The sequence below is a fragment of the Gallinula chloropus genome (genome assembly GCF_964237585.1).
Source record: "Gallinula chloropus genome assembly, chromosome: 3".
Taxonomy (NCBI): domain Eukaryota; kingdom Metazoa; phylum Chordata; class Aves; order Gruiformes; family Rallidae; genus Gallinula; species Gallinula chloropus.
In genome coordinates, this window is record NC_140087.1 from 4,707,984 (window position 1) to 4,731,642 (window position 23,659).

Consider the following 23,659-nt stretch of genomic DNA (forward strand, 5'->3'; position numbering starts at 1 on the left):
TTCTCAGAGGGGATGGAATGAGCTGACGAGTCCTTCCAGGGTCAGTGTCACCATAAGTGCATGGAGCATCTGGAACAGCATGGAGAAGAAACTCATAGACCACCTTCCTCTTCTAGTTCACAGGCAGTATTCCCATGACTCTATGCCCAGTAAATCACATGCATAGCTAAATTTAGCTTCCACTTAGTGCTGGCACAGCAGGACACTGGTCTTTACCAGGCCTGTTTTCAAGTGCTGCATTGTTAGCGTGTTTCTGTTATCTCCCCTCCCCTTGTTGTCCAAGAATTAGTTGATATCCCATGAGAATAGCAAAGACATTGTCTAAGTTGGTAAAGGCAATTCAGATTGAAACACCTCTTGCTTGGTCTCTGTTGAATCCTACTCTGATTTCCACCGGTGTACTCAGTTCTGCAACACTTATTGTGAAATAAGTAATTCCATCTCAGGTATTTCTTTGCTTTAGGGCTGTTCTCTTTGCTCCAGTTGCTTCTCAAGAAAACTATTTTATGCTGCTTCTTTCTTTTTCCCCAGGAAATATTTTTTTTTTACCTGAATTTCCCATTCAGTAGCACATCACTACTTTAATTCACATTTCCCGTGCTCCCCATTTTCCTCCTTGTATACTACATGAAAGTCCACTTCTGCACAGAGTCTACAGAAAAAATCTTGACTAAATGCAAAGTCTTACTGACTGAATCTGTCAGTTGTACTCTGCTGCCATTTGCATATATCCCTCTTTCAGGCATTACTGGCTTTTGAAATTGAGGTCTTTTTTTATGCATATGCCTTACACCCTGTATGTAAAGATGTGGCTTAGGACTAGTGGTCTCTGTGAAAAAATAGCATTAATTACAGTGTCAAAATCCAGTAAGAATAACAACAGATTTTTCAATAGTCAATTGTATTTGAATTATATATCATGTTCAACCCTGAATCATCCAAAACACCTTGTGTTTCATCGTATAACCCACTGTGCATATTATGATCCTTCTTTATGCAGCTGGTCCATGGGCATTTGTAGTCCTGCTAGCTAAAAAAAAAAAAAAAAGTACTTTCAATTAATAGATGGGGTTCATATATTACAGTGCCTAAGTTCCTATTTAATTATTTGCTGCCTCTTAATTTAGTTGTGTACATATCTGGAGAAAACCCACTGCATTTACTGCTTTAGAAATGACATTTTTTGCTGGTGTTAAATATACATTTAATATGCAACAATCTAAATGTGAGCTACTCAAATTGAGAGGAAATAAATTTATTTAAGGAATGATATTGCTTCCTTAAATCGTAAATAGCTCTTTCCATCATACCCATCTACCAAGTCATTCATTCTCATTTACATAGACTTTTATCAGTAGTAGCTGTAAGGGACATCAACAGGGTTGAGGCTGAGCTGTGAATGGAAGACCTCTGACTGGTTTTCTCAGACTTGGCCAAGAGTGCTTATTGTGCCTTGGGCTGTGCTGATGGGAAATAGGAGGCACAGTCCTTTAACCCCTCTATGCAGTCATTCTCTAGAAAATTCATAACAAACACAGATGTTTCTAGATGCCCTGGACATGCTGAATATTGTAGCTAGAGAGCTTGATGGAAGAAAATTGTTTCAGTGGAATTAGTTGGTGGAATGACCTAGCAATAAAGGCTCTGAAGTCAGGGAGGTAGTCTCCTTGTGTTTTAGGCTACTTGCAGTAAAAATTCCTGCTACTTCCTGTACTTCCTCCATACAAAGCTCCACTCCTCAAAGCTCCTTTGTCAGCTCATAGCCCTCAAGACACATATGGCTCTGAACCTTGCCGTGAAACTTGGAGATTTCATGTAGAATGCATGTAGCATTCTACACCTTCACAGGCAGAAATACATCTCTGATTAAAGACAATCTTGCTGGTTGTAAGGACCTTAGGCTTACAAATTATCACTGTGCACCACCCAGTACCTGAAGTAAGGAAGCAGAAGACATTCATGTAACTGGAAGAGTGGAGCTGTTGACAGCTCCACCAGAACTGAGGCATTAATAAAAACTTGGAAATTACAGAAGTACCAGCAGAATTTCAGTCACTAGGAGCAAAAGCTGATGGAAGGTAGACAGTTAGGATGAAACTTTTTTCTCATAGCAACTGATAAACTTTATATGTTTAACATTTTCAGTTAAATCAGGTGGAGTAAGCAAACAATTAAACCATGTTTTATAAAAGGGATGAGTTGTACATTGCATCTGGAAAAGAAACACTGAAAAATTGTAGATGGCACAGGAAGGTGGAGCTGTAGAGCAGTCTGTGTGCTATCTGAGCCTGAAGAGTCTTCCATTTTGAGGTTCCTAGCATGAGTCTCTGGAAAAGCATGCCAAAAACAGAGAGAGGGACTCCTAGGAACCCTAGAGATAGAAAATAACAAGAATATTAAAATATACAGGAAGATGAAGCTCCAGACAGTGTTGTGGAGGATGAGCACTACTTTGATGCTCTAAATGTGCTTAAGACTCCTGAGTATCATAAAGCACATTTAGGACACAAAGGAATTTGTAGCTTGAAGTCCAGTATGCTCCGGGTTTCAGCAGGGAGCATTGACCAAAGAAAACACTGGGAGAAACATTCTGTAAAACACATGAAAGGATTTTTCTGCTTCCTTTTGTCAAGACAAAAACAAGGGATATGCATTGAACAAATCTGTTTAAAACAAGAACGAACCAGAACACATGGAGATGATGCTTAACGCTAAACAGTACTGTCAGAAAACCAGCATAAGTATGGTTTGTGGAAACTCTGAACACTGGTAAATACATAGCCTCCACGATAGGCATAATAACTTTATGAAATGACCATGGACAGACTGTGCAATGCATGTACTTTGTGAAAATAGTAATTTTTGTATCAAACATACACATATTTTGTTGTGTTTTACAAAGCATACTGTGAAGTATTTCAATTAAATTTTTTTTCATTTGCTGTTTGTATATATATTTTTCCACACAGAAGAAAAGCCTATTGTGGTAGCTAGGGAAGTGAAAAGAAAGTTTCCTTATTTTTCCTTTATCTTCATGTTAATTTATGCAAGGGATAATAACATATTTGCTTCTTGGATCTGCTGGCTTCAGAAAATATTCCTATACCTTAAATACTTTTCAAGTAAAGAAAAGACTCTTGCTTAAAGGCTTATGGTCCTGTGTTTCTGTCGTTTTTGAATGATAATAAAATGGTTTCTTATCCACATCTGTAACAGTAAAACATCACAAAAAGAAAACTAGATCCACTAACTACATCAACATGCAAAGCAATGCAGCACAAACTGAAGGTAATAAATTTGGCTTTTTGTGGATGAGCAATTAATAAATATTCCATTTAGATTAGCTATTCTTGTCATCCTGTATTTTTACCCATCAAAATAAGGATTTGTTTCCCAAAGGAAAAATAAGAATTACACCTTTCTCATTTCCTCTACTGAACTCTCAATTTTCTAATTAATAACATTCATAGAATAAGTAATTAAATTGCTGTAGCTTTTTGTAAAAAAGCAAAAATATTACCCTAAATTCTACTGTTGTCCAATTAATTGACAAAATAGAGGCAGATACTTTAAAAAGTCGTGTTCTTTTGTTGACGATGCTTTAACTGCAATTCTCCATGAATAACAAAAGTCCGGTAATGACAGTTTCAAATATTCAGTTCATAAAACATGTTATATATGCAGCCTTTTCATGGCATTCTGCACTCATTCCCAAGCACCACTTTGCAAGTTCTGCTGCCATTCAGTTGATTTTATAAAAGAAGCAGAACAGGTGCGTGGCTACTGAATCAACACAATAACCTCTTAGCTGTACCAGGTTAATGGGCACAATTTCTTGAATTATTATTTAATTAATTATCTGGTGTACATACCGGTTCTAGATCTATCCTTGCACCACATCGATTCTCTGAGTAGTAAAATGTATTTCTGGGCTGCTGATAGTAAACTCCTAAATAATTGGCTGTCTTATCAAATCTAGAACCTATTGCAGTTGGTCAAGGATACCCATCTCAGATATGTATCTATGCATACATAAATACATACATACATGTGTGTGTGTGATTATACATAAATATACATATCTATGTAAAAGACATCAGCTGAACTTCTGTTTCCTTTTTAGAGAGAAAAGAGGAAAAGAAAAAGACTGATGTAAAGAGCACTAGGACCGAAACTAAGAAGAAAGGTATGGCTTGGAAATATTTCTTATTGTCCCCATTCAGCTTTTACTTCCACTCCTGGCTTAAATCCCATTGATTTACATTAGGTTAACCCTATGCTTCCAGCTCTGTCTTGTCCTTGTCCTGGTTGTTTAGCCACGATTTGTATGTTACTGCTTCTTCGGTTTCTTTTAATGACAAATAAAAAGCCCTATAAGGTGGCCATCTACAGGCTTGCTGAACAATTTAATGCAGTCCCTATAAATATCAGGGCATGGTGATACTGCCATATACAAAATTCATGGGAGATAACACTTGGTTCATGGTACACCACTTTCTGAAGATGGGGTAGATTTATTTATCTGTTTGTTTGGGGGTTTTGTTTGCTTATTTAATAGAATCACAACCATGCCATGACCAAATGTCAAAGCCTTGATATCCTTTTAAATAACACTGGATCATTCGTTCCCAGGAAACATCTAAAATCCACTAAGGTCTTGCTTTCGTGGGAAAATATTTATGTCTTTCATTATTTATTAATGATCTCAATGCTACTGGAGCTTAAGCTAAAAGGTACCACACATGCTCTGATGATTTTTGCCTAGATGAATTATTAAGGGTCCGGATCATCCATAGTCGATGCATAATGATTAATTTCCATTTTCATCTGATTGTTCCGTGGCTAGCTGGGTGCAAGGGCTATAAGGGAATAATCCGAACTAAACTCCCAAATAAGTCACATTTTTTTCAGCATGTGCCCACCAGGACTTGGCTGACTGCATATTTGAGTGTATGATTCAGAGTTCTAGCATATCATATTGCTTTCTTTAATTAAATCTTAGAAAAGGAAGGGAAAAAAGAGAAAGCTCACGAGAAGACAGCTGTCCCTGAAATTAAAAAAACAGGTAAGAAACTGGAGTCTGTCTTTCTCTGTGGTAGATAACTGACTATTTAATGTAAGCACTTCCAGGTTTAATGTATTTGACATAGGGTTGTATGTAATTCAGTATCACTTAAGAATCCAAGATGAATACACACGCATACATTTATATAAGACAGTATAGTGATCTATCTATGTAATGTGACTCCATTTATATATATATAATGCATTTTATGTATGTTATACGTGCATATATATATGTATGTGTGTATATAACATGTATAATTTGCAATTCTGTGAGCATGAGATTTTTAAAAAACCACTAGAAAATCAGCTTTGCCTTAAGCAATGAGCCATAAGTAGTTTCAAAGGGTGCATGGCATGGAAAGACTGGATGGAATGCACATATTTTTGTATTAATTATTTCACAATTTCAACTCCAGTAATGTAATAAATAGAAACATCAACGTGTCAAAACGCTTAATGTGGTATGAAGTAAATTGTTGTCTTTCTGAGGTTTTATCCATGCCCAGAAAATAATTTTTTACAAAGTTAAAAATAAAATTAGTGAATATCCTGAGCGTAAGCTTTTGGGGTTCTGTCATTAAAAGATAATTTTTTCAATGAAATTAGAAATGAACATATACTAAAATTGTTCTAACTTTTCTTTCCTGTTATTTCAGTAAATTAAACAAGTATGTTTAATGTACAATATAAACATATCTCCAGTAAGTGACACTGTCTGTGGAAATGTCTCATTAAATTTAAGTCTCATTAAAATCAAGGAGAAGTAAAATTGTCAGGCTAGTGGTTTGGTCATAGTCCTAATACTTAGAAACACTGCTTCTACTTGCTGCTTTGTCAGACACTTTCTATATAGCCTTCTACAAATCATCAAGTACTCAAATGAACCTTCCTGTAGACTGGAGTAATGACTAAAACCCTGGAGAAAGGTTTAAAATAGGATTAAAAGATTCAGGGCTATAGTTACTATGCCCTCAAGGCACAACTTGTGCTTTGTTATCTAATTATTCAAATCTGTTAAGGTTTATCAAAGGCTGGAAGGATATATATCCCATTGTTTACTAACATTGTGGATTACATATGCAAATTTCAATATGCAACTGGCTTCTTTGCCATTGAGTCGTACATGGTCTACATAAGCTTTCCTATTCGAGTGTTTATGGATGAGAATAAAAATGTTAATTCATGTTTGTTACAATATAAAAATACAGAAAACTACCTTGGCATACTATCCTGGTAACCCCATATTTAAATATACTTCAGTCTTTTATAGTAGGAAGTGGCACACTGGGGAAGGGATGGGGATGAAAGGGAATACTCTTTTCCAAGTTAAGTTGCATATTTAAATGTATAAACACAGATTTGAAAAGAAAATAAGCTGATAATTCAAATATATTTTCTAATTTTATTCTGGTTCTAAGCTTGCATTTCACTTGAGAATACAGAATTGTAAAAAGATTACATTTTATGGAAGAGCTGCAGCATAAAGTTATTAATATGTTCATCTTCACAAGCTGTTGCTAAATCCAGTGAGTCATCCTACCAGTGCTAGAAAGACACAAATTAGACAAACCGAGACATCCGCACATTTCTGTCCCTTTTATTAGCTCCGTAGGCTGCTGCATTTTGAAGAGTTTACTAGCCTTTGTGTAACAGGATGGTAATCCATAATATATTCTAGCTACACATGTTGCTGCTATTCCTCATTCAGCTTGCTCTTTGAATGCCTGTGTACTTTCTAGCTTTGATTGGCAGCACCTATTGTTATCCCTAAAAGGTTTAAAGCCTGAAATAATTGCCACATTTGATCAACAGAATAGTAGCACATAGCCCAGTTTTGAAATGAGGAACCTCAATGTCTGATAGTATTGACACGCTTTGGGCAGACACAGCAAATGAACCTCAGAGCACTTGAATCAGCACTGTAGATAAACATCCAAAAGCACGGCTGCGGGAGCAGCTTCCAATTTTCTTACCTTTCCCCATCAAAAGGCTGGGCAGAGGCCACCACATTAAAAATAAACTCCTCGACCTGGTTTCCACATTGTCACGTTTCCTCCAAGTGCCTCTGATTTTGTGTCTCATCCTGCTTCCCCCAACCTTCTGCAGTCCCTGAATCTGAGGAGCATGCAGACATGCTGCCTCCTCACCAGCACCTACACCCGTCCCCGTACCAGCAGACAGACCCTTCTCTCAGGAGCTGGCTGCCTAGCGCCCTGCTCCCACCTCTGCTCCTCGCCCTCACATACCTCCTCCCAGAAGACTCCCCCTCTGAGGACCATTAACCAGGCTTCCCCCACAGAGGAACGGTGATGTCTACAGGCTGTCAGGCACGTGAGAGAGAGTGAGAGGAGGAGATGCTCTGTAAGCACTAGGTGATAAAAACATCCCTAAAATAATGCTCAGGGCACAGCACTTCCCTCTATTCCTCTCCATCTCTCTTCCTCTAACAAGGAATGCTTGTGATTGCAAATACTGAATACTTCTGCTGATTAATTTTTTAGATTAGCCCTTTTGTCCAGGAGACAATTTTATCTCAAGTGTTACAAGAATGGAGTTTTTTTACTGCTCTCCATTAACTGCATCCTTTTGATGTATTTGTTTATTTGCATGCCAGCTCACTCTGTCTCTGTTCCTCTCTTCCTCTGTTCCTGTCTCGCTCTCTTTCTGCTGCTGCAGAGGAGCAAGAGTCATCTAACATGAAATGTTCTCAGTCTTTAGTACAGAGTGAACTGAATGATTCTTAATTAGCTTTTAAAATGCATTGTAGATAAAACCACATTAATCCTCTGACCTTCAGCTCGTACAAAAACATTGTGTTAATTGTCCTGAAAAATAGATAATTCCATTGTTACAAACTCAGAGGTCTTGCTTAAACAAACATAATTGTCAGACACAAGGGTCTAGCAGAGTCACACTTCAAAACATTTCACAAAAACCTGTCCAGAGCTACTCTGGACAAAGAAGGAGCTGTATCTCCTAATCTGTGTGAAGGGGCTGCTGAGCCTCCACAGAGACAAACCTTTTCCAGGCTCTCTCAAAGCTGCCAGTGGTTGGGCTGCATCATCTTAGAGGGATCCAGCATGCAATAGGGCTGAGGAAGAGGACCCTCTCTCTGTTAACAGCTTTGGTGCCTGGACCTACTTGAAAGTGAATATGCAGAGATCAGTGTTGTCAGATACTCCTATTTTGCTTGCAGAGTGTTTCCTGATGGTCCCTTTCTCAGAGTCTCAACAGTCTGGAACTTTTCTTCTCGTATCTGCTCTCCTAAAAACTCAGCCTTTGCTGCAAATGCCTTTCCCACTTTGTTTTTGTTCTCACAACAACCATCATAGGTAATAAATGAGTTTATAAAGCAATGAAAATGTCAGCCTGGATCGTCACACTATTTCCTAACTAAAGCTCTGCTCAGCTGTCACTGATGATCATGCCCTCCTGTTATTGCTATGTAATTGCCAATAATAACAGTAATAAAAATACCCAGGTCTCGTGCAGCTTTTCCTGATAGTAAACCTTGGAAGTCCTTTAGAAGAATAATCAGTGCCTTTTCCTCCACTTTTGACACAGGGATATTCAGGTATAGATACGTCCACAGGGTTTATAGTACATATTTTCTAAGCTCCAAACCAGTGCTAGCTGGATTAAAGAGCCCAAACTTTTTAATTCCACTATTTCTGTAAAGGAAAAAACAGGGGGACCAACCAGTGCAAATGATGTTTAGGAAGAAAACATAAAGCCTGATCAGCTGGGCAAGGCTTAAAGAATCCTTAGGCTCTGACCCTGAGGGACAGATGTTTTAAGGGTGTCAAACCCAGGTACCTCCCTGAGAAGTTCTGCTTAGCAGAGATAAAACAAGTCCAGGTATTGGTGTGCTAAACACCCTTGCTAAAAGACCATTGCAGCCTCTATCTAAATCAAGGAGCTAGGTTTCAGTGGTTGCACATCCAGTGTTGTGGATGCATCTATCATAGACTCATAGTAGTATTTAGGTAGGAAAAGACTTGTAAGATCGAGTCTAAGAGTAAAACATGTCTCTAAGCAGCACATCTACACATCTCTTAAATTATTTCCAGGCACAACCACTTCCCTGGAAAACCTCATTCAGTGCTTGATAACTGTTTCATTGAAAACATTTTTCCAAATATTCAATCTAAACCTCTCCTGGTGAAACTGGAGGCCATTTCCTCTTGTCCTATCACTTGTTAATTGGGTCTCCCTTCAGCCTACTTTTCTCCAGGGTAAACAACCCCAGTTCCCTCAACTGCTCCTTGCAACACTTGCTCTCTAGACTCTTCACCAGCTTCGTTACACATCTTTGGATATGCTCCAGGACCTCAATGTCCTTACTGTAGTGAAGTGCCCCAAAACAGGGAACAGCAAGGAGCAGCCTCACCAGTGCCAAGTCCAGGGGACAATCACTTCGCTAGTCTCACTTGTCACACTCTTTCTGGTACAAGCCAGGATGCTGTTGATCTTCTTGGCTGCCTGGGCACACTACTTGCTTACATTCAGCTGACTGTTTACCAACACCCCCAGGTCTTTTTCTGCCAGGCAACTTTCCAGATACTCTTCCCAAGCCTGTAGCATTGCGTGGGGTTGCTGTGACCCAGGTGCAAGACCCATCCCTGAGCCTAGTTGAATCTCATACAGTTGGCCTCATCCCATTGATTGAGCCTCTCCAGATCCCTCTGTTAAAGCCTTTCTTTCTACCTGCAAACAGATCAACACTCCTGCCCAACTTGTCATCTGCAAACTTACTGAGGGTGCACTCGATCATCTTGTTGAGATCATTGATATGATACATGATACTGTCATATGTTTCACACCAGGCAATGTTAGCAGAGGAGGGGTGATGTCTCTCTAGCTAGCAAAGCAAATCTTTCTCTCCTGAATAAGAAAAATCTCTGGGGGGTTAAAGTCACAAACAGTGAGGTACATTTTAATGATGTCACCGTAACAATCAACGAAGCTCACTCTGCAGTCGTGAAAAAATAAACTCAAAGTTAATCTTAGATGTAAAAATTCAAAACATCACCTTAAGACTGACACAGAATCAAGTTACCCAGGTTATTCTTGCTACCCTGTGATCCAGTGAGATCATTTAGCTAGACGACAGCCTATGTTTAGTCACCCTTTGGAGGCAGCGTGTTATAGTACTCAGTAGGTCTTAGTGATTTTTCCAAGGGTTGACTACAGATTGAAAAAACCCCAACCCAGTGCTTTAATAGGAAATGCATGCAAATGACCGTTCTAGACAGCAGTAGTGTCTTCTTGGATATTGTGCTCTATACAAACTGGAAGAAAAATTCCTCTCATCATTTTTAAATTCATGGCCTGAACAACAGCAAAAAATCCATTTCATTTTGTGACTTCCTTGGTTCAACAATTACCTTTGCAGTCTCGATAGTAAACTCCGCTACAATAAGAGAACTACTGACATCTGCTGGTAAATATATATTTCTTTCATTCTGTATGCCTGGGGTTTTTTGTTATTTGTTTCAAATGTGGCTATTTAAAAAGTTTGCTGATGAAATGACAAACCTATTGCGTATTACACTACTTTCATCCTGTTGCTTTCATGGCTGGAAAGATGTTAGAATGTCATCCAAATGTGACACCAATGTCAGAAGAAACATTTTGGAATTAAACTTTTTTAAGCACTAAGAGAAAAGTAAAAGTAATTAAAATATACCTTAAGAGATAAGTTTATGCATAGAAAAAAGTCCCATGTTTGGCATACCCACTGATCTAGAGCAGTAGACACACATTACACTGCCTGAAATGCTTGGGGTGGACCCATCTGCAATGGATTGAATGCTTCATCTGGGATCCAAATGTTGATCCCAGATATTTTCTGCTGAGCAAATGGGTTGTGCTTGCACACATTTGTAGTAAGACATCTCTGTTGCCTCTCAAGAGCAGGGTTTGAAACTCCTCACTCTGCCCTGCCCACTCCCGGGCGTGTATTTCCAGCTAGGAAATAACTGAAGTGCTGACAGCTTTCAGCAGCCCAGCTTGGGCACTGCCATGTGTCTCATGTTCCCTAATGTGATAGATGTCAAATGATAGATGTCAGCAGATGGGTGGGTGGTGGCTGCTTTCAGAACCACAGTGTCATATCTGCAAAGGCCAGTGAGCTGTCGAGGCTGTGTCAATTTAGGCTGCTTACCATGGCAAAATGGAATTGTGAATCCAGATTAAGAGATCCCAAGATGTTTTCATAGAGTCATAGAATCAGACTGGTTTGGGTTGGAAGGGACCTCAAAGATCATTTATTTCCAACCCCGCTGTAAGAGGCTGGGACACCCTCCACTAGACCAGGCTGCCCAAAGCCCCATCCAACCTGGCCTTGAACACTGCCAAGGAGGGGGCAGCCACAACTTCTCTGGGCAACACATGCCAGTGCCTCATCATTCTCACAATAAAGAAATTCTTCTTAATATCTACTCTAAATCTACCCTTTTTCAGTTTAAAAACATTACCTCTTGTCCTGTCATTACATGCTCTTGTAAAGGGGCCATGTTGCTGACAAAGATGTTAATCACATGTGTCCCCCACAGTGAACCCTAAGGAGCACCATTCATCACTGGTCTCCGCTTCCATAGTTGCCATTTTGGAGGTGCCTGGTAACATACAGAAAAGAAAACACGTTTTTTTCATGAATTTTCTTGTAGCTTATTAGACAAAGAATGAAGAAAAGATAACAAACTTCAGTGATGAGGAACTGGGATGCACACATGCATGGCATCATGCATCTTGCATTGACTGCTACCAAAGTTAGATCGTAGGAGTTTTACCAGTCAGCAGCTAAATATCATAGAGCCACTCAACATCTACCAACAGGACAGGGAGAGACTAGGAAGAGCAAAAGTGAGAAAAATCATGGATCAAGACAAAGACAGCTTAATACTTGAAGGGAAGAAGGAAAAAAGCCCAAAACCCAAGTGATGCAATGGTAATTGCTCATTGCAATGGCCACCTTGAAAGATACCATCCCTCATGTTCTTCCTCTACTCCCAGTTCTTATTGCTGAGTGTAACACTATGTAGTAGAGAATATCCGGCGGGTAAATTTAGGTCAGCTGTCCCAGTTATGTTGCTCCCCAACCTCTCCCCAGTTTGGTAGGTGCAGGCAGAGTGGGAAAAAAAGAAAGCTTTCATGCTGTGCAGCTCCTGTTCTGCAACAGCCAAAACACTGGTGTGTTATTAACATGTGAGAGACAAATCCAAATCGCAGTACCATACAGACTGCTGTGATGAACATTGACTCCTCCCCAGTCAGACCCAGTAGAGGCACCCATAATTCATGTTTATTTGCAGCTACGTTTCAAGAGATTAGGAGGAAAGACAAATGTAAAAATTAAGTAACAGAAATAATGAGTTGCCTAGTGATTCCTTATGCTGACAAAACGAGTGTGTAAAAACAGTAATTGAGGAACAATGGTGTATTATGAGTGGAAAGCAAATTTAGGAACAAATGTTAAAGCACAGAGACAAAAAAAAAGGGAGAGTAAATTATGGATCTTAGGACACTGTGATCCTTCTTTAGGTATTATTTATCAATATTCTCTTGATAGCTTTCTCTGCTAGACTGTTCATCCACTTGTAAGTTTCTGCAGGGGCCCTGGCTTGGTTTGCTCTGTGTTTGTGCAGTGACCCTGGCTCTGGTCTCATCTTAACTATGACTTCAATTGGTAATGTCATATGAATCAAAGCCCATGCACCAAAACCTATAAAACATTCTAGTTTTCCCAGCTGGCTGACTGGAGCTTCAGGTTTCATCTCCTGTACTACAGGCTGATTCATTCCTGACTAATAACTTGCTCATGACACTATTATGCATGTCAGGTCCATCCCGATTTCTTCTTTCCTACTCCTCCTCTCCTGGATCCTCTTCATAACTCACCTGCTGTTGCCTGACATTTTTGCTTCTGCTTTCAGACATAACTGATGTACCCAGCCCTCGAGTACTGGTTGTATTTACTAACCTGCAGAAATGCTGGATTAGGATTCCTGCACAGTTATGAGCTGGTGATGTTATTCACTCTTCTTTCTCTGCCACAGACAGGATTTAGTGACGTCTCTTGACTTTGTTAACAATTTCCTGTTTGTGGGGCTTCATACAATGAAATCAGAGAAAGTGGAGATGGAAATGACCTACTAGGTCCTCTAATCCTTCCCTCTGGCAATGCAGGATAATTCCTTACAAAATATCTTCAAGTGCTTTATCCAGTTTAGTTTTAAGTGTCTGAAGTAACTAGGCCTCCATCAATTCCCACAGAAGATTATTCTACAACCTAATAGATCTCACAGTGAAGAAGTATTTCTTTCCAGTCTGATGAAAATTTCCCTTGCTTAATTTTATCCCATTACTCAGAGTTATATTCTCTTGTGACACCCAAATATAGTCTCTCTAACCTCGGGGCCCACTTCTCTGCTGCCTCATGTGTTATATTGCCACTTTCCTTTACATCTGCAAAGTAGCTTTACAACTGACAAGGTGGATGGCAAGTTGAGGTTGTTATTTTTTCATACAGACATGGAATTATAAACCTTACAACAGGGAATGTGAGCCATGGCCACACATCACCTGTGCACAAGGCACCAGAGAGACTGGAACTTTCATGTGGATATGGTTTCCAAATTGGAAAAAGAACAGGAAAAAAAAGTCACTTGAGTTATTTACAAACTAAGGATATTCTTCACAGAGAGAAATGGAGTACTCTATTCATCTCTTCAGAAAAAGACAACTGTGTTATTGCAGATAATGTGCACTGAAGAAAAGATTCTGGCTACTACAGTTCCCTTTAATCCAGTAGGAAGAGTTAGACAAGAATGAATAACTAGGAGCTGAAGCTAACTCAATCCAGACTGAATACGAGGTGCATATTCTTAACCCTAAGAGTGATAAACTACTGGAGCATAGGGTGGATATTGCTTTCCCTGATGTCTGCAGATGATATTTTGCCTAATGGAAGATACACATCGGCTGAAAAGGTGCCTAGATGTAATGTAGGAGTCTCTGACAACAAAGTCTCAGGCTGGAGAACATGATGGTGTGTTCTAACCTTGAACATTATGGAAGTATATCCTTAGAGATACACATGACAAGCTAAAAGAGAATGCAGTGGAGAGTCAGTGCAGGAATGCAGCTGGAGAAAAACATCTTGCAGGTTCATTGGAAATTCCTTTCTGTGTTATTTTTATAAGTCTTTGTAAGCATGACCACGAGACTGATAGTCATCCTCTAAGAATTCAGCCTTCCACAGAGAATAAGAGAGCCAAAAAATCCAGCAGATGTGCAAACAACAGTAAAGCAATTAGTCCCCATAGTCTCCATGTGACTGGCCTTTAAGGGAGTCTGCTCCTGAAACAAGACAAAAAGCAGCTCAAATATGGCCTACACTAGAAGTTTCAAAGCACTCAATGGACTTTGAATTCTATGGTATATCTTCAGAAGTGATTGACAACATTATTTCAGATATTTAAATGCCTAAAGATATGGTATGGCACCTGGTGGGATTTATAAGTGTGTCAAAGTAGGCAAAGCACACAATACCCATTGATTTTCTGAGAGAACTGAGTTACTAAACACCTCTAAACACTTTAGAAAGAAGTACAGAGGCTGCAAGGTCACTCTGGTGTTTCTGAAAATATTGTCCCTTGTTGCCTATCAAAAGAGTTAATCAGCTGGGAATGGTAATGTTATTTATAACAAGACCAAAGACTTATGTCCTTCCAGGACATGGTTCAAGAGCTAGAAATGAAGCTAAATACAAAGAGATAATGAGTTAGAAACAAGTTTATCCTGCCTTCCCCTTGTTTCTCCCTCATGTCACAATTGGCTCAACATAAGACTGACTCTCCATTGTGACTGATGGGACAATTCTGAGGTGGGAGACTGACCTCCTCTTTCATTTAGTATGAAATTGGCTTTAGAGGAAAATCTCTCTCTTCCCATCCTTGCCCACCTATGTGTGCTATACAAAAAAAGCTCTAAAAAAGAATGAATATTCACTAAGGTACCTGCTCTGGCCATGAAATGATAGCAGCAGATGAATAAGCTTTAAGTACCTTTCAGTGATCCCTTTGCTAACTATTGTGAATTGAAGGCTTTCAAGGCTATGCTGAGTATTGCTCAGCCCAGACCTGTTTCATTGTCTTTGTTCTTTTCCATCATGGACTGCACAGCACAGGGAGTGATGAGAGAAAGGCAAAGACTCTGCATTGTCAGTCTTGCAAAGAATCACAGAATCAGAGACTGGTTTGGGTTGGAACGGACCTTAAAGATCATCAAGTTCCAACACTCTTGCCATGGGCAGGGACACCCTTCACTAGATCAAGCTGCTCAAGGCCCCATCCAACCTGGCCTTGAACACTTCAGTGAACACTTTTACTTGAAGGTAATACATATTCAGTGTAAAGTCCACACAGGTAACCAAAAAATCAGTTTGTCTTTGGAATTTCAGGTGTATAGAATGAAGTACCTGTGCTGTGCAAGCAACTGGGTGGCGCAGCTTTAATTAAAGAATCTAATTTATTGTATCAAACTCGTTTATGTTGGTCTGGGGATTAATGTAATGTTTGTTTTTCCAGTCACATACAAAAATAACAGGATTAGAATGTGTCTACTCCTCGAACAACGCGAAGTTAATCTTTTTAATGAAGGATAACTGTTGTGTGCCCTCGAAATAAGATGTTCATCTGAGTCAGCAGGCCTGATATTTAGGATAATTATTCTTTGCGAAACATCCCTGTACAGACACATCAGGCAGGTTGGGGTGACATACCTTCACAGTGTTATGTATTTTCTGCTGTTACTCAAAGGACAAGTTGAAGGCTTGACCCACATCTAAATAATGTCAGTAGGACCCTTGATAGTTTTGCATCAGGCTGATTTGCTTTCTTTTTCTTTTGCTTTACACTTAGAAAGGAAAAATGAATTTTCCCTTGACCTTGAAATGAAGTTTTAAAAGCTTTTGCTAAGTTTTAATGAACTTATAAAGACTTTCATGTCACTTATTTGAAAGTATAATTCAGTCTTTTGGATGTCTTTTCCCTAGAAAGGTTCATAGACAAGAGGTATTCCAGACTGATAATAGGGCATCCTTTACACTTCACTCACAGTTACAACTGTTTAACCTTTCAGTAAATGTTCCCATTGGTCTTACTTGTTTTCTTCATCTGTTTTTCAAGAAGCAGAGTCAACTTTGTGGCTTTGCTGTATGTAACTCTTACAGACTAAGTTGGATGAAGTATTATTGAATGATTAGGATAATAGAATGGGCAGCTGTTCTTAAGCAGAAGATCCATACATAGCTGTGGTTATAAGTGCATTGATTTTTAGCTTGATTCTGCATGCGGTTGCTTTCCTATGGATTTAGCTTCACTTACAAGAGGGTAATTAGAGTAACGTGTCACCTATAAAGATGAAGGGATGGACATGACATTTTTCAGCATCTCCCTTTTCACAGAATGAGCATTCTAACTGCATCTATGTTCAGAAGTACAAAAAGTTTCTTCTAGCAATAATGTCTACAGACGCCATCTGTACATCCCAGAAAGAGGTATCACAAGGATGTGCAGCACACATACACTTAACAAAACCTATTTTGGCTGTAAAATGTGAATCATTCAAAAATATTGGCCCTGTGCTTTCTTAAGAAAAATGTAGAGAGAGTATATTCCCAATGCAGTTTCAAGAAAAAGTGTTGAAGATCATTTTTAACAGTCATATTCACTCTAATTCAAATGACAGCTTATTCCAGAAAAAGATCTGATTCTTAAATTTTAGGAATTAATGTTACTACTTACATTTGCTACACAAAAAAGCATTACCTTTTCCCTAAATGACTGCAGCTTGTTTAATTAAACACAGTTACAGCTTCCTGTGTGTGGATGACTGATCTCATATCATGCTCCAGAGTTATGCTCTTTTCATCCATTCCTGATGAATGCAGAAGGCAATGGAACATGTTTCCACCTGCTCTGCAGTGGGGGAGATGGAATCCATTTCAGCAATTACAAAGTAGAAAGGAGAAATCACTAATTAGTAGAACTATGAATCACTGGTACAGTTGAAATTGTCCATTCCCAAAGTGCAGGCTGGTTCTTACTACAACTGTAGCTGCATCATTTGTTTGCTCACATCCCTCTCTACTTGCTTTTTTTTTTTTCTACTCAAATGAACTTTATTAATGATCTTTGGAAATCTATTTGAGACAAGATTTAGTATTTCAGGCACATGCATTGCCACACAGCTTTCTGAAAATCTCTGTGGGCCTTGGGGTACTTCATGCCTCTCAGACTGTACTGGTCCAGGCTCACTGGCACTCAGTGACTACCCAAAATACAGAGCTCCTTTGTAAGTGGCAATGGTCAGAGTGGTGTGATGAGACTGTAGAGTGGGAAGCAAAACATGCAAATGGGTGGTGACAGGAAGGGACTTGGAGACACCAAATAAATTAAGAAATGGACAAAAAGCCTGCTACAGCAAGTGGGGAGGAACTAGAAATGATATTAAGAAGAGGAAGAGTGGAAGGAAGGGGCTGAATATTTTTCCTCCTTCAACACAAAAATGACCTGTCAAAATTTTAGAGTACTATCACCATTTTCTTATTGTAATCAGCAACAGAAAAATGTTTTTAGTTAGCCAGTTACCTAATTTTTCATAGTTCTAAATTCTTCAGAACCCTTTATGCCACCCATTTAAATCTTTCTACAATCCAGCCTCAACATTGCTTGGGAAAACTTGGTTTTTATCTTCCAGAAGCTCCACTTCCTCTCATTTTCACTCAGCAATAGTAACATAATCTTTAGTTATCCCTAACCTGGTGTCCTAGAGCCTGGAGAGATTTAAACACAAAACCTGTAATCTGGGATTCAAGGCTTACTGGCCTCTGCCAATAAATTTCCCCTATCATTTCCACTGCAGGAGGGGTAGCTCTTACATCTGTCACTACCCTTCCTCAGGTACTATTTTATTTATGAAGCAGTCAAGAAGATTGCATAGATCCTAGAATTTCATCTAACTTGTTAAGCAAGAAAGGACAGGGAAAAGGCCTTTGTAGATATTTGGATTGTAAGGACAAGAAGTCCCAAGTTATTCTCAAAAGCAGCTCAAAAGAAGGCTCTGGTTTGGGAGTTTATTGCTGTCACCAAATGGATAAGGGAACAGCTCTGGATCAGCAGTGGCACAGCACCTTGCTTTCCTTTTGCATGTCTTCAGTCTCATTGGTGCAGTGAGATGCCTTTCTTACACTCACCAAGAAACGATATTTTGGAAAGGCTAGTGAAGTTTTTGTCAGTAGTTGTCACAGAGCATATGGCAGCTCTGTGATGAGAAGATGCTCAGCGATTAAGACACAGAATAAAATCAACTGTTGATCCAAACACAGCATTTTCCATGGGGGGAGAAATGTTGGGATTTCTGAACAGCTCTTTTATGGCAATGTCAATTCAGGTTTATGGGAAAGTATGTTAAAAAATTAATCTTGCATTAGTATGGGCAGTACTGATAGACCCTTACTAGATTTTAAGCATACTGAAAAGAAGAAAAAATATATTTTTAATTCCCTGTAATACAAAATTTTTAAAATCCAAATTATAAAATGGGGACATTATCATTAACTGTAGGCAGGCTGATTAAATGCCCCTAGATGTGAGCAACTGTTGTTTCAGAAGGGCCTGAAATCAAACAAAAAATACTCCCAAAAGCTTTGAGATGTGGTAAGATGACAATTACATCATTAATGCCAAACACTTTGCATAAAACTATCAAAAATAGTATAAATTAGGAACTGAGTAACAAAGGCTTGAAGGAAGTTTGGAATTAAACGCTTCTCAGAATGTTGGAAATAAGTTCAAAGATCTCTAAATGAAAAAAGAAATAGTAGACCATGGTATATTTCAATAGCAGGTTTGAAAAGTCCTGTTTAATTACTATATGTTCAACAGCAGCTCATTCTTCATGACACTCAGTTATTTGGGGTGTCTTGCTCTTCTACTGCTGTAAATCACATTAACTGCAAATATCACTACTTAATAAATTGTTTTTAAATTCTGGTACATCTGCTAGCTTGGGAGCAGACTGTACTGAGAGTGGTCTCTAGGCGACTTTAATTATGTTTTTTGTTCACATGATGGAAATTCTCAGCCATCAGCTGCCACCTGCTATCATTTTTATTTCCACTCTTGTGAACCTTTGCTCAGGGCAGCAATAGGAACATTAGCTGTCATACTTGTAAGGTGCATTGTCTTAAAAGTTCTGCTGTTGTATTGCATTTGCAAAGCCCAAACCAAGCTCCCAAAACGTTCTCAATTGTGCTTTGGTCAGTCATAACAGCCAGAAGCTGGTTCATTTTCTGGAGGCACAGCATATATAGCACTGGAATATATAATTTCAATTTTCAACACAATTCCCTCCGATTCTTGAAGTTTCTTTTCATTCTTCTTCCTTTTTTCTTCTACAACTTTTAATTGCAAAATGCATTGAATGGCTGAGACAAAATAAATGATGAGCCAAAGAAGATGCAAGATTTGTGTAAATCTGTAAATCTTAATGGAAACGTTCTTCTCTGAGTCAGCTATGGTCATGTTGTGTGAGGCATCTTCACCTCACAACTTATCTTCTCATAAATTTATGTAGCACACTAGCCAACTAACAGATTTGCTTAAGTCCATTCTAGTATGTAATCACCAGCTAAAAGATAGGTAAGGCATATGGTCAGTGCCAGCTGAGGTTTAAGATGAGATTTCCTCCTTTAGTATCTGCTTGACATTTTAAATTTCTCTCTAGTCTTTGATTCAGTGAATCATGTCTTTCAGAGGCATCTATTTATTGCACAGGCTCTTTGTGCTTTTTCCAGATCAGCCAGTACAGAGAAATCCTTGCATCCTTAGCATCCTTAATGTTAGCTACTGGATTACACAATGTTTAATTATGATACTAGCTACTGTTCAATTTGGACACTGTGGTTGCCAATTGATGCTGAAATTAGTTTCTCTTTGTAAATTTGATCTTACTGTCATGTTCTTTGGTAAGTGTCCAATTACCTACAACATACAGAAGAATGCTTCCAATAGTAAAAGTGGGTTTAGGCAGCTATTTTTAAATAGTACATCATTAGCAGAACTGTCAATATACTGTCTCTGAAATATTCATTTATCTGAACAACAGTTTTAACTTAAGATTATTTTTTATACTATTAAATATGTTTGAGTGAGAGATTTCCAGGAAGAAAAAGCCTTTCAAGAGAGTACAATTTCAGACCCATCTATTTCCCAGAACTTCTTTTTATATATAAAAATTACAGGTTGTATGAAGCTGCCGAAGATCTGCTGTTCTCAAATGTACAGTGTACTCTGTATTTTAAGTCCATTGCTAAAAAAAGGTGTAAAAGTTTTGTGAACCCCAGATCTAGAATTCACATCAGAGTAATGTTTGAAATATTCAATTCTGGAAGTTTGTTTAAACTCAGTCAACCACACTCTGTACTAGAACACCAGGGCATCCTTGTCTAATGGCTTATTACCAACCTCCTAGAGACTCACTAGCATGAAAGGCACAATATGACCTTAGAGGGATATTTTTTTCTTACCCCATGTGTAGTTTAGATGTCATTTGCAGTTACTGTGTACTGCTAGTTTACTTCAAAAGAATGCTGATCGAGGCCTGAGGAAAAGATCGAGCTATGTGCTAAAAAGAGGCAGAAGAATAAAGTACTGCTTTGCTGTTTCACTGAGATACATCTGTGCTGGCTGCCAGATGCTCATTCCTAGCTTGAATTCAAAATTGATCCTTTTAGCCTGTATAGATAAGAACAAAGTCAGAGCATGTTTGTTTAAATATTTGGTGGGCTTTTATAAAACAATAAGAAAATGGTTCACTGTTCTTTATCTTTTTCAAGAGCCAGTAAAAGGAAAGACAGTTCATTCACCTGGGAAGAGGGGCGCTTGTACAATCACACTTGCTTTTTGAGAATACAGACTGCAATACAGTGGTTGTCAAATATCTCCAGGGAATGACTGTGAGAAGAAAAGGTGGCCTCATAGTCCTCCACAGCTGACAAATGACTTTGCTAGCTATGGTGCTTAGCCTGTTGAAGCCTGTTACAGGTGCTTTCAAAAAAAGCCCATGGCTAGGGTTCTGAGAGGTATCCAAAAACACTGGATATCTTGGTATTTGGGTGGTTTACATATGCCCTTTAAGAAGACCTGAATATCAAATGTGTCCTCAGCAATTTCTGAAAAAATCATTACTTCAGTTTGGGCACCCAGTTGCCAGAAGCATCAGATTTTGAAGTCTTCTCTTCTGTACTAATTCTAGTAAACTTCTTTTTTAATTGCTTTATGTTATTGCAGAAGTGGGGCACTTCTTGAAAATAAGATACATTCCTTGTTGTTTGAGATCATCAATAGCATAGACAGTCACAGTGATTTTGAACCATACTGCTGGTAAAGACTGCTAGGGTGCCCAGGCTGATGTTCAAGTGCTATACAGATCCTAATGAAGTAACATGGCCCCCAGGAAAGCACGGGCATCATTCTTGTGCAATACACTTACTTTTCCCCTGGCCAGACTTCGGATGTAAATTTCTAAAGAGAAAACACCCTAAAGCTCTGGAGTTTATAATTCCTGGGCTGATTGGCAAAGATGTATTAAAGATAATATTCATATGTTTCCCAAAAGTGATGACTGAAAAAAGTTTATTTCTTTTGGAAATTCCCCTTCTTGACTCACACAGAAAGACAGACCCCCTTAGAGGCCAGAGAGCTTCTTTTTGTTTTTAAGGAAAAGGCATTATGTCTATAAAAACTTCTTCTATAAGCTTTGTTTCCCAACCACATTCCCATAGTTTAAAAGTTAAACTATGGACCCATGAGAAAGAAAAAAAAAATAGAAAAAGAAAAAAAAAAAGCAAAATGTTTATTGACTTTATTTACACTAATGTAACTCCTTGTTTAATTAATTTTTGTTATTCTTCTCCTTTAAGTTGTATGTTGTGTGTGCCTTATAGTGACTTCAGCAGTCCTCATACTTTTCCCTCCTTCTGCAAGATCTGTCAATTGTTCAGTTTTTTTGCATTTAGGTAATTTATTTCATTCAAGTATGAGGTGCCTAGATGTAAATTCGATATAATTTCACAGGAACTGAAGGAACCTCCATGGTTCATGGTCCTCCAAAACCTATTCTTGACCATTTTCTGTAAACTTTTCCAGACTAGTTGCACAAGTATGGCTTTAGAATTCAAACTTTAGGCACCTTGACTTGAACAGAATAGCCTAAGAATAAAAATAGTTACATTTTTGTGCTACTGAAATAAGCTATTGGTAATTTTTTTTCTCTTAAAATCCAAGCCAAACCAAAACTACACCAAAAAGAATTTTCTTACTGGAGAAATTCTCCAAGTATTTCCTCATACTTTACTGCATGTTAGGTATTTCAGCTGGAGGAAGAACATGTTGATTCTTTTAACATAAATTATGGCTGTAAAATATATTACAATATGTTGTCCTAATAAATGATGACTTATATGAAAAAAAAAGGAAAGAAAGAACTTGAGGGCTTTATTTAGATACAGTCTGTTATTATAAATGATGCTGCCAATTTATTTATTTTTTTCATAACCTCCAGCATTAGAAGATTATTGTGATAAATGATTCATATCGCTGCAATATAGACCTTTTAAAATTTCCATATCTGGCAACTAATAGGCACTTCTTGAAGGCTTCAATAGGCTTCTTAGCCAGATAACATGGCTGAAAGCTGCCTCATGATTAATTTCATCTAAATGTGGTAATTATCATACTTTGAAGTAATGCCTGCAAAACATGCTTTCACAGAGAGTTAGTGGAAGCAGAGGATTAACCTAGAAACATTTCGGTTCATAGCAGCATATCACCCAAATAGAAATGTATTTTCTCCTGAATTTTTCAAGACTTTTTATTAGACTACTTGGCAGTCATTTGCATTACCTTATCTCATATCAACTTCTTCACAGCAATTTAGAAAGCAACAGAAACTGAGGAACTTTGTATGATTATCAGTAATGGAATAGTCTTGGTTTTGCAGGCTACTTATTTTGGCAGCTTCTGCCCTGAAGTAATTCTTTTATTAGTGTTTAAGAGCACAACTAGTTTATCATTCATATATGTTGTGGAAATAAGCATTATCCTGCCTACATTCTAGGCATACCATAGATTATTGGAGAGAACGTTCATTTTCTCATGACCACCCAGGGGAGTAACTTCTAACACTACTCCATGGTTCCTGTCTCACAGGATCTCCATGAACCATTTCTTAGTTTTAAAGGCAAGACTAGTGAAAAAGGCACATAAGGACCCAAGTATGGTTATAAATGGCCAAATTACATACCTGAGGTACAATAGCACGTATTTTTACCTGAGGTAGAATAGCACCAAGAATTATAATGGAGAGAGAAGCTATCATTGAGTATTTCTGCCTTCTTTCAAACCTCAAAAAAAGTTCTACAAAAAAACGGGCACAAAAATGTCATCTTAACCCAAGGTGAGATTGAACAGATTAGTCAAGTCTGGTAGGGTAGCTGGCCATGCTGTATATCAATATAGCTGAG

At 38.4% G+C, this 23,659-nt stretch overlaps 1 protein-coding gene across 3 annotated transcripts in view; it reads left to right on the top strand.

The window, feature by feature from the left end:
• Positions 1 to 23,659, top strand: part of TRDN (triadin) — a 232,991-nt gene that overhangs the window by 112,878 nt on the left and 96,454 nt on the right. For all 3 annotated transcript variants that reach the window (XM_084262483.1, XM_084262482.1, XM_084262484.1), the window contains 2 exons: positions 4,128 to 4,186; positions 5,003 to 5,065. In XM_084262483.1, the coding sequence (XP_084118609.1) occupies positions 4,128 to 4,186; positions 5,003 to 5,065 (122 nt within the window). The remainder of the gene's footprint in view (positions 1 to 4,127; positions 4,187 to 5,002; positions 5,066 to 23,659) is intronic.